Below are 12,198 nucleotides of genomic sequence, written 5' to 3' on the forward strand. Positions count from 1 at the left end.
CCAACAAAGGTCCATCTAGTCAAGGCTATGGTTTTTCCAGTAGTCATGTATGGATGTGAGAGTTGGACTATAAAGAAAGCTGAGCACAGAAGAATTGATGCTTTTGAACTGTGGTACTGGAGAAGACTCTTGAGAGTCCCTTGGACTGCAAGGAGATCCAACCAGTCCATCCTAAAGGAGATCAGTCCTGGATGTTCATTGGAAGGACTGATGTTGAAGCTGAAACTCCAATATTTTGGCCACCTGGTGAGAAGAAGTGACTCATTTGAAAAGACCCTGATGCTGGGAAAGATTGAGGGCAGGAGGAGAAGGGGATGACAGAGGATGAGATGTTTGGTTGGATGGCATCACTTACTCAACAGACATGCGTTTGAGTAAACTCCAGGAGTTGGTAATGGACAGGGAGGCCTGGCATGCTGCGGTTCATGGGGTTGCAAAGAGTCAGACATGACTGAGTGACTGAACTGAACTGAACTGAACTCTTTCAGGAGAGGGTTCCCTGGTGCCTCAGCTGGTAAAGAATCCGCCTGCAATGCAGGACGCCTGGGTTTGTTCCCTGAGTTGGGAAGATCTCCTGGAGGAGAGCATGGTAACCCACTCCAGTATTCTGGCCTGGAGAATCTCCACGGACAGAGGAGCCTGGTGGGTTGCAGTCCATGGGGTTGCAAAGATTCAGACATGACTGAGCAACTAAACACAGCACAGCTCACTTTTTCAGAAAGTCTTCTCTGATTCCCATTACCTTATCTGGAATTCCACATGGACCTGACAATCATCACACTAGAATTATCTGTCTCTGTCTTCTCCACTGGCCTGACAACCCCCTTTGGTAATTTCCTCTCTTGGTCCACAGCCTGATGTTTGCTATCTCTCAGCAGATGTCTGTTGAATGAAGAGTTCACCGTGCCTCTGAGTATTCACCTATTCACATATATCCACCAATGAGTGTTCACGTTTTCTTAGAGGGCATGGTTTTAATGGACAATTCCAGGTTGTTTTATTTGAAAAAGAAGCTTAACTTTTTTCACTAGAGGTTGTGACTCTACCTTTTAAAAAAAAAAATTAAAACAAGTACAAAAACCACTTTGTAGGGATGAACAAATCCTTCTTTTGAAGGCAGATGGTAGGCAAACAAAGCATTAGTAATATTAGATTATGCTTCTTTATATATGTTGTCAATAGTCTGCAAGGGACAGTGCTGATATAACAGCGTAGAGGTGCATAAACTATCTCCACGTTTTCATGCAGGGTAACGTGGGCTTTCTTTCGCTCTTTTCTCTTACTGAAGTTATTCACTGAGAGGCGACAAGAGAGGCTGGCTAAGAATTGACCCCGCCACTGGTGAGATCTTCAGTGTGGCGCTGCTGGACAGGGAAGCTGAAAGTCTGTATCGGGTACAAGTGGTGGCAACGGAAGTAGGTGAGCCAACACAAATACGGAAAAGGTAACACAAGTGATCAGGGGCTACGTCAACAGAAGTGGGAGGGAAGGCGAGGTGAGTGGGAAACTCCACTGGGTTGAACGGTCAGAATATCTGCCAGTGGAGAAACAAGAAGAGGACAAACACGGAGGGAAGGGTTCACCCCGCCTTGGCTGTGTTCTGGGTGAGAACCCTCGTGACTGCTGCGGGGCTCTTTCCGGCCGGGCTGCCCCTGGGGGCTGGCAGGGCTTCAGGGCTGCTGCTCCCTCTGTGGGGTCCTGCAGGGACCACGGCTTCTAGGAAGGTTCCTGTGACCCCACTGAACTACCCCGCCTTCCTCCAAAGTGGCTGTGGGTTTCTCCAGGGAGCGGGATCAAACCACCATGTAGTATATAGAATTATATGGTGGTGGTGGTTTAGTCGCTAAGTCTTGTCCGATTCTTGTGACCCCATGGGCTGTAGCCCACCAGGCTCCTCTGTCCATGGGATTGTCCAGGCAAGAATACTGGAGTGGGTTGCCATTCCTTCTCCAGGGGATCTTCCCGACCCAGGAATCAAATCGGGGTCTCCTGCATTGCAGGCAGATTCTTTACTAACTGAGCTATGAGGGAAGCCCCAGAATTATATAATATATAGTAATATACCTGCCTGACTTACCAAAAAAAAAAAAAGAGAGAGAGAACTGAACAAAGTATGACTAAATAAACACAGATTTAGAGCAAAGAAAGAAACTTTCAAAATGTAGAGCCCAGGTTTGGGAGTAGGGGAATGGGGAAAATTCCAGTAGGTGGGAATCATGAAAATGGTCCCTGTCTGTAAAAAGCTGAAGAACAGCAAAGTACTGTAGTCATGTTAAACCAAGGAAGCTAGACCCGCAGATGTGTGTGCTGAATCTGAAATGGTTGTGGGTGAGCGCACGGACCTCGCTGAGGTGGGTTGGGGACTCTCTCTCTTGCTTCTAGTTAATGTGCTTCTAACACATACCACTATCACACTCTACACATTTAACTCTTGATTTTAAAAGCTCCCGATTTAATCAGCAGAAAGTTTCTGGTGAAATCTTTGTGCTCTGCCTTCTGCTAAAATGTACCGTGGGGTCAGCACTTCACTTTGCTGCTGCTGATGCTGCTGCATCACTTTAGTCGTGTCCGACTCTGTGCGACCCCATAGACGGCAGCCCACCAGGCTTCCCGTCCCTGGGATTCTCCAGGCAAGAACACTGGAGTGGGTTGCCATTTCCTTCTCCAATGCATGAAAGTGAAAAGTGAAAGTGAAGTCGCTCAGTCGTGTCTGACTCTTCGAGACCCCATGGACTGCAGCCTACCAGGCTCCTCCGTCCATGGGATTTTCTAGGCAAAAGTACTGGAGTGGGGTGCCATTGCCTTCTCCTAGACGTGTCCTAAAGCCTCTCACAGTTTAGAAGTGTCAGGAATCAAAAACAGGGTTCAAAACTCTGCCCGGTGTGCAGTTGTTGGCCCTGGACTGATCCGTGTCGATGAAATGACTTCAAGAACCCGGTAGCTCTTCCTCCTTTGGTTATGCAGACAGCTGGCAAGAAAAGCAGGCAAATAGAATTTACAGGAATTGAAGCGGGCTGGAGTCAGAAATTGTAGGAACATCAGGGAGAATGAGAACCATCAGCGTCACTGCTGTACTGACCGTCTCCTTCTAAGCACTTACCCCTCACACAACACTATGGGGAGGGATTATTATTGATTATATTTGATGTATGAAGAAACCAAGATACTGATAAGTAACCCGCCAATGATCACACAGTTACTAATTGTTCAGGCAGCAAGGTCAAAATTTTTACCATGGTACCCCAGCAAATAACATTTGTACAGCTCTGTACAATTTTCTAAGAATACTACATGTTGGATCCTCATATAGTCACATTTTACAGCTGAAGAAATGAGACTTAGAAAAGTTTTTTTTTTTAATTTATTCATTTATTTTTGGCTGCGGCACTTGGACTTCTCTAGCTGTGGTGTGCAGGCTCAGCTCGGTAGTTGTGGAGTGCAGGTTTAGGTGCCTTGCAGCTGGTGGGATCTCACTTCCCCGAGTAGGAATCAAATCCTCACCCTCTGGACTGGAAGGCAAAGTCTCAACCACTGGACCACAGGGCAGTCCTGACGCTTAGAAAACTTAACAACCACACCTAAGTCAGTGATGAGGAGCAATTGAAGTTGTGGGCTCTAGAGTCAGATCTCTTGAGTTGGAAGACTCTCCACTGCTGTGTGACCTTGGGCAAGTCACACAACTTCTCTGAGCTCCAGTCTTCTCATCAATAAATGCATGCAGAATTGTTTTGAAGTAACATGTATAAAACATTAGCACATAATTCTTGGGGGTGTGCGTGTGTGCTCAGTTGTGTCTGACTCTTTGCAATTCCATGGACTGTAGCCCGCCAGGCTCTTCTGTCCATGGAATTTTCCAGGCAATAATACTGGAGTGGGTTGCGATTTCCTCCTCCAGGGGATCTTCCCGACCCAGGGATCGAACTTGTATCTCCTGTGTCTCCTACACTGGCAGGCAGATTCATAATCCTTAGTTATTTTTATTATCAAGACTTTTAAAGCAGAAAATGAAACTAGGTCTGAATTGTAAAATTTTTTTTAGGGAAAGGAAATATCTTTTCTGATTGAGAGAATGAGAACAGACACCGTATTTCAATGATTCAATTCCTTAGGTGGATCCTACTTGAGCTCCACGGCGCAATTCCACCTGACCCTTACGGATGTGAACGACAATCCCCCACGGCTGGTCAAGGAGTACACAGGCTTGTTCTTTTGCTATCCCCCCAAAGCACCCGGAAGTCTCATTTTTGAGGCCACCGATGATGATGAACTGACATTTCGGGGTCGACACTTTACATTTTCCCTTGGCAGCGAAAGCTTACAAAAAGACTGGGAAGTTTCCAAAATCAATGGTGAGTTGTCAAAAGAACATTGAGAAAAACACTGATGGGCGATGAAATGAGTTTTTAATTTGCCTTGGTGTGTGTGCAGCACTCAACACAGAGCTTTCTTCCCCGCTCCAGAAAGGAAGTTCATGCTGTGGAAACTTGCACAGGCAAGCTCTCCAGAGGGTTGAAAGCCCCCAAGGTTGGGAAAAGACAGATTGTTAACACTCAGTGTCCCCTTTGGTGTAAACGAACAGTTGGACAGTAGTTGGTGTACATGAATTGTTTTCCAATCAGAGCAGCATTGCAAAACAACCAGTGGCAGCTGAGAAACAGATTTTGTCATGATCTTTTAAAAACAGCTTTATTGAAACATAGTTGACATACAATTAACAGCATATATTTAAAACATACAGTTTTATAAAAGTTGATATAAGTATGTGCCACTGAAGCCATCAGCACCATCAGGTAAGACGACTCCACCAGCTCCACCAGGTTTCTTCATGCTCTGTTGCAATCCCTATTTTCCACCCCACGCTGTTCATCCCTCAGTCAGTTCAGTTGCTCATCATGTCCAACTCTGTGACCCCATGGACTGCAGCAGGCCAGGCTTTCCTGTCCATCACCCCCAAGTAACCACTGATCTGCTTCCTGTCACTGTAGATTGGTTTGCATTTTCAAGAGTTTTATGTAAATAAAATAACAGCATGCAATTTTTTTTGTTTGGTTAATTTCACTTAGTATACTTATTTGGAGATTTCACCGTGTTATTGCATATATCAACACAGCACTCATTTGTATTGCAGAGGAGTATTCCATTGTATATCATGATTTATTATTCGTTGACTTATTATCACTTAAATTGCTTCCATTTTTTGCCATTTCAAATAAAGCTGCTATGAACATTTGTGAAAAAGTACTTTGTAGGAGCCTGTGCTTCCATTTTTCTTGGTTAAATACCTGGAAGTGGTCATATGGTAGCTATATGGTCAAATTTTAAGGGGATATAAAATTGCTTCCCAAATAGTCTGTAATATGTTACATTTCCACCAGTGAACGAGAATTCTAGTTGCTTAATATTCTTCCCAATGCTTGTTATGCTCGGTCTTTTTAATTTTAGCCATTGTAGTGGGAGTGTAGTATTTCATTATGGTTTTAATTTACATGGCCCCAATGACTGATGGTGTTGACCAGCTTTTCATAAGCTTATTTGCCATCCATATATCCTCATCAGTGTAGTGTCTGGTCAAATACTGTGCCTGCTTAAAAAATTTAGCAAAGGTTTGACTTCTGTTGTGGTCTTTGTCAGATATATGTTTACAAATATTTTTTTCCGAGGCACTGTTATATTTTTATTTTGTAACAGTACCTTTTGAAGAGCAAATTAAGTTTTTTTGATGAAATCTAATTTATTGATATTCTTCCCTTATAATCTGTGACTGTTTTGCATATTCTTTAAGAAGTTTTTGCCAAGATCACTAAAGTTTTCTGAGATTTTTTTTTCTTCCAGAGGAAAAGAAAGCTATGGTTTTAGCTTTTACAATTAGCTCTATGATCCATTTCAAGTTAATCTTTCTTGCATGTATGGTAAATGTCAAGGTTCATTTTTTTTTAAATATGGCTAATTATTTAAACACTGTTTATTGAAAATATCCTTTTCACATTGAATTGTCTTGGCAGCTTTGTCAAAAACCAAGTGACCACATATACATGGGCCTATTTCTGGATTCTCTTCTGTTTGATTGAGTTCTTTGTCTATAGCAACACCATAATGTTTTGATAATTTCAGCTCAATAATAAGACTTCAAATCAGGTAGTGTCAATGTCCTCGTTTTGTTCTTTTTCAAATTTATTTTGCATATCTATATAATTTTTCGAATTAAGCTTGTCTGTTTCTACCCCCAAAACCTATGCTGGTTGTGATTGAGATAGTATGAATCGGTGCTTGAATTTGGGGGACAATTTAAATCTTAACAAAACTGAATTTCCCAATCCATGAATATGATTATGTCTCCACTTATTTAGGTCTTCCTAATTTCTCTGAGCAATGTGTTTTAATTTTTTAAGTATAGTTTTACAGAATTTCCCCTGAGCACTTCATATTTTTATGCTGTTATAAATACTTAAAATTTTTAATTCCAGCATATAGAAATATAACCGATGATTTTCTTATACTGATCTTGTAGCGTATAACATTGCTGACTTCACTTGTAAGTTCTCTCTCCCTTGTTTCCTTACATTTTCATAGTTTTTCTACATGTTGTCTGTGAATCATTATAGCTTTATTTCCTTTCCAATCTGGATGGCTTTTTATATGTTTAGCTTGCTTTCTTACTGGTTAAAATCACCAAGACAATGTTCAATGAAGGTAGTGAGAGAAGAAACAATTCGGCTTCTAATCTCAGGGAGAAGGCATTCAGAAGTCTCTCACCATTGGGTTTAAGGTTAGCTATAAGTTTTTGTAGATGTCCTTTATCAGAGTGAGGACTTTATCTTTTACTCCTAACTTGCTGAGAGGTTGTTTTTTTTTTTAATGAAGTATGATCCTAAAAATTTCAGGTGTTTTTTCTGCATCTGTTTAGATGATTGTTGGTTAATTTAGGTTTTTGTTGTTTTTGTCTGTTAGTTGGTGAAATATTTCAGTCAACTTTTGTATCTTAATTCAGTCTATTCCTGAGATAAGGCGTACTTGATGGTGAAATATTAGCATTTTTATGTGATTGGATTCAATTTGCTGAAATTTTAAGACTATTTCTGTCTATATTCATAAGGGATATTGGCCTGTTTCCCCTTATAGTGCCTTTGTCTGATTTCGGTATCAGAGTAGCACTGGCTGCACAGAATGATTTAGAAAGTGTTCTACCTCTTCAATTATCTGGAAGAATTTGTGTAAAATTGCTTTTTATTTTTTCCTTCAAGTTTGATAGAATTCACCAGTGAAGGCTTCTGACTCAAAGTTTTCTTTGTAGGAAGTCTTAACTATAAATTCGATTTCTTTAATAGATAAGGGACTACTCAAGTTATAGATTTATTTTTGGTTGAGCTTGCTAGTTTGTGTCTTTCAAATGATTCTCTATTTCAATAGATTTGTCAATTTATTGGCATGAAGTTGTTCATAATATTTTATTACTTTTAATAATTACAGAGTATGTAGTGATATCACTTCATTCTAATATTGGAAATTTTTGCCTCTTTTTTGGTCTTGATCAGTCTGGCTAGAGGTTATTAATCACACTGAACAAGCTTTTGGTTTCATTGATTTTGCCTTATTTTTTGTTTTATATTTCATTGCTCAGATCTTTATTATTTCCTTTATTCTTCTTATGTTGTTTTTAACTTGCTTTTTGGTACTGCTTTTATTCAGATGGAAACTGAAGCAATTGAGAATTTTTTTCTTTGTTAATGTGGGTATTTGGTGTTATAAATTTATCTCAGTGTCGTATTAGCTGTATTCCATAAAGTTTGATGCGTTTTCATTTTCATTCAGTTCAAAACACTTTCTAACTTCCCTTTAGATTTCTTCTATGACACATGGATTATTTAGAAGTAGGGTATTTTGTTCTCATATATGTGGGGATTGCCCACATCTTCCTGGTTACTGATTTCTAATTTAATTCCATGGTGACCTGAGAACATGTGATTGGGGTACTTTTAAACTTACTCAGTTTTTCTTTCAGTACTTTACAGACATTGTGTTCTGGATTGTATTGGTTCTTCTTTGTTCTTTTGAGTATAATATCCTTTTTTCTCTGGATATCTTTAAGATTTTCTTTTTCACTAGTTTTCAGTAAATTGAGTATTATGTGTAATTGTTTATTTTTCTTTTTCCTGAGATTTGCTGATCTTCTTGGATCTGAGGATTTAGAGTTTCCATCAAATTTGGAAAAACGTTAGCAATTACTTCTTCGAATATGCTTTCTAATTCAGTGTTTGTGACCACTTTATGGAACATAACTACCAGGAGTAATGACAGCCTACTGCACTTGGTGTTCGTTTCTACAGCGAAGTCAGGAATTGAGAATTTGATGGATGCTTCAGCATCCTTTTTAACATTATGGAGGGTACCTGTGGAGTGGTGATACTTGGGGTAGTTTAACTCACACTTTCATCTAACCATTCATGTACGAGGCAGAGATGAGCTTTATTCCTGCTCATCCAGGGGCCCACAGTTGTGTTTTCATGTCAGTCATTTTTTTCCCCTATTCTGACAGGAACTCATGCCCGCCTCTCCACCAAGCACACAGGCTTTGAGGAGAGAGTTTACAACATCCCAATCCGCATCGGTGATGGTGGCCGGCCACCCTTGGAAAGGACTGTCTCTTTGCCAGGTAGATATTTTGCTGCAGGCAACTTGGGATAATGTTGTCTCTCAATATGATAATTTGTGAGAATTCTTATCTTTAATACAGGATTCCTCAATTGTTTGCTTGAAAATTTATCTACCAAATATTATTCTGTTTCTCAGTTACTTTCTGCAAGTGTGTGGAAAATAGGTGTTTCCAGCCAGCGGCTCGCATGCCTGGGATACCCCCAGTGGGCATGGCAGTTGGTATACTCCTTGCCACCTTTTTGGTCATCGGTGAGTATAATTTCTCAGATTCAACGATTTCTGTCAGAAACATGAGCTCACATGAGGGTCTGACTTCATGGGCTGAGCTGGGGCTGCTCAGATGGCAGCCTGGGCAATAACCAAGCACACAGATCACCAGTAAACCTGATCAGGAGTTACTGCTTTGGTACTACCCTCCACCCATCACTGCCTTGCTGGTTAGTTTAAAACCAGCAAGTTTAAACCAGTTCATTTAAAATCACATAGGTGGCTTTAAAGAATAAATTATTGTATCTCACGCTGAGTCACCAAGCTTTCATGCTGAAGGGGAAATAAATGCAGTAGCTGTCCCTCTGCTATGCGTCAGGCACTGTGCCTGGTGGGAGACACGGTGACGGACATAAGCGGATCTTTCACTCACAGAGCTTAGGGCCTAGCCCGCCATTGTTGGAATAGGTAGAAGCTAGGACGGGGAAGCCTGGTGGGCTGCCGTCTATGGGGTCGCACAGAGTCGGACACGACTGAAGCGACTTAGCAGCAGCAGCAGCCTTCCAGTGGAGACGCGGGCGTATCTGAAGGACCTGACATGTTGCAGAACTCCCCCTTTTATGTTTTTGTGACTGTGGACCTTGATTCTTTATTAACTCAGAATAATTCCACTGCATCGCAGGCCTCACTCTGCCTTGGCCCCTAGACAGCAGAGTTCCCTGTCTTCTTTTTTGTAAACAGCTCAGTGTCTACTGTAGTCTTTAGCCTCTTTTCAACAGGTGTTCTCACCGCAAATTACGTATTAGTAGATACTTCATCAGTTCACATGCACCTGAGCGAAGGAGTTGACACAGTTTCACATCCTTTCTCTTTTAAAGGAAGAGCTGGGGTTATTCTAAGTCTCTTTCATTGTTCTTTTGGTGATTCGTAGCTCTAACAGGGATCTCATTTCCTCATACCCTCCTGTTTGTATTCCTCATTATTATGACACAGAAAGGCCTTTGTGGCGTGACCATGGCCCATCCTAACATGTGCATAGTAGTAGTAATGTTAGTCGCTCAGTTGTGTCTAACCCTTTGCGACCCCACGAACCATAGCTCGCCAGGCTCCTCTGTTCATGAGCTTCTCCCGGCAAGAATACTGGAGTGGGTTGCCATTCCCTTCTCCAGAGGACCTTCCCAACCAAAGGATCGAACCTGGGCCTCCTGCATTTAGGCAGATTCTTCACTGTCTAAGCTACAAGGAAGCCTAATATGTGCATGGTGACCATCATTTCTCTCTGACAACAGTTTGGTACAAACATTTTATGCTAATTGAGCTGGCTTTTGAGGTTTACTCACTTACCAAACTCCCCCCTACCTCTATGCCTTTTCTTATTCTATTTGTCTTCTCATCTTGAAAGGATTTTTGGGTTTGCATGCCATGGTTTTCTAGCATGACCATTTACTCTCAAAATTTTACCACAAGTTAAAGATTGGATGAGTTTGGTGATCTACAGACAGAAGTAATAGGATCTTGTAGTTTCATATCCTTACTTTTTTTTCAAAATAGGAGGATTGGGATTATTGCAAGATTCTTAATGGGCCTCTGAGCATCCAGTCTTTTCTGCCATTATTCCTCCTGTGACCCTAATGCCAGATTAATTTCCTAAAAACAATAGGTCTTTAGTTCACCTTTTCCTTTTCCATATAGGTCTCTGGTTTGTAGTACACATTTAGTGCTAAAACGCACAATGTAATTTTGCAGGAGGTCAGAGATGAGGGAAAGCAGAGAGGTTAGGTAGTCTACTCAAGCTGGAGCCATGAGGAAGGTGCAAAAGAAAATGTGATACTTGGTGAAAGTAGGCTTTAGGTAGATGGACGAATCCTAGAAAAGCTCTCTGGTTGTTCTCATTGGCCTATTTCCTCCAGGGAAGAAGGACTGGAATCAACATCTATTGGCTGCGTCCAGACTTCAGGAACTCTGTCAGATGCTCATATGGTCTTCAGGGTAGTGCAGGCATAAAGTCCTATATCCCTTGACAGAGGCCTGGGGAGAGCCATCAGCTTAGATATAACTTGGGACTTGTTACACACTGACAGCAAGAAAAGTGATAAGCGTACTTATCCAAGAAAACCCATGCTTAGAAGCCCTTAATCACCATGACAACGAAGCTCTGTTGACCCACTCACAAAATGAAATTTATGAGTCATTTTTTCCTACCAGGGTGCTACTTTATAAATGAATGTGACAGTACATTGTAAGATTTCATCTATTTGACTCTGATTTTTCTCTTTTAGGCATAATTTTAGCAGTGATGTTTTTCCGGATGAAGAGGGATAAAGGCCAACATAATGCTGAAAGTGCTCAGGCATCTGAAACCAAGCCTCTGAGAAACTGAATGTGAAAAAGAATGTTTGAGTTTATGTACCAAGTGCTATTTCAGTAACATAACCATTTAGTCCCGTATTTTTACTTTTCATCCAACATATGCACTGGAAGTTTTACAGATAAACTCTCTTGTCTTTCAATATTTTATTACTTTTAGATATTTCATGTGCTATAGACATTAGAGATATTTTCCCATTTCTCATGACACTTTTCTACTCTGCAAAAGTTGTAGCTATTTCTCCAAACACAAAAATGTGTATTTTTCCCTCTTAGGGAATGAGGGGCTGATGAAATAGTCTGTTTATTTTTGCTTCCTCAAGAGGTTTTATCAGTCACCCATCACAGAGCTTTCTGGATTCCATTTATGCTTTTTTCTAATTCCATCCCATGTCTCCTTCCACCATATCTCCTTTGGTATTTCACTAATTTTAAAACATTTGTTGGACAAAAGAACAAAGCAGAGTCTCAGGAAGAAAAAATAAAAGGGCAGACCTGTCCCTCAGTTTGAACAGAAACTCTTGATCGTTTGAAGAGGCCTGCTTCACAGACCCTGGTTGCAAACACCGGCCACTCACCATGTTTACTCACCACCTCCCATGCTCGTGTGCTGTGCCCACTTCCTTTGTGTGTATATTAATAAAGTTTTGGTTATTATATATTTAATGGTGAAGGAAAATAAGGAAGCATGAAAGATGTAGTGACAACAATCAAGAATAAACATTGGCTGTGGCTTTGTTTGTTTCTTGGATTTCTTTGGTTCTGCTTCCTGATTCTTTGCATTTCTTGAGGGAAGGACTAGCTAGCAGTGGTTAACTATCGTTAGTCAAAATTACCTCTCACGTAGAATCAACCCATAAAGAGGGGTCCGCAATGAAATAAACATTCACTGTGCTTATGATCATGGATTGGGATGTTCAAGGCAGATACATGAGAAATTTTAAATTTTTAAATAAGAAAACCTTAGATTTG

At 40.9% G+C, this 12,198-nt stretch overlaps 1 protein-coding gene across 6 annotated transcripts in view; it reads left to right on the forward strand.

Annotated features, from left to right (window-relative positions):
• CDH17 (cadherin 17) overlaps positions 1-11,977 on the forward strand; it is an 88,899-nt gene extending 76,922 nt beyond the window's left edge. For all 6 annotated transcript variants that reach the window (XM_010812197.3, XM_005215654.5, NM_001098902.1 and 3 more), the window contains 5 exon segments: positions 1,289-1,419; positions 4,110-4,349; positions 8,534-8,650; positions 8,788-8,901; positions 11,139-11,977. In XM_010812197.3, the coding sequence (XP_010810499.1) occupies positions 1,289-1,419; positions 4,110-4,349; positions 8,534-8,650; positions 8,788-8,901; positions 11,139-11,239 (703 nt within the window). In that variant the 3' untranslated portion in view covers positions 11,240-11,977.
• The last annotated feature ends 221 nt before the right edge of the window (positions 11,978-12,198 follow it).

The sequence above is a fragment of the Bos taurus genome, chromosome 14 (assembly GCF_002263795.3).
Source record: "Bos taurus isolate L1 Dominette 01449 registration number 42190680 breed Hereford chromosome 14, ARS-UCD2.0, whole genome shotgun sequence".
Classification (NCBI taxonomy): domain Eukaryota; kingdom Metazoa; phylum Chordata; class Mammalia; order Artiodactyla; family Bovidae; genus Bos; species Bos taurus.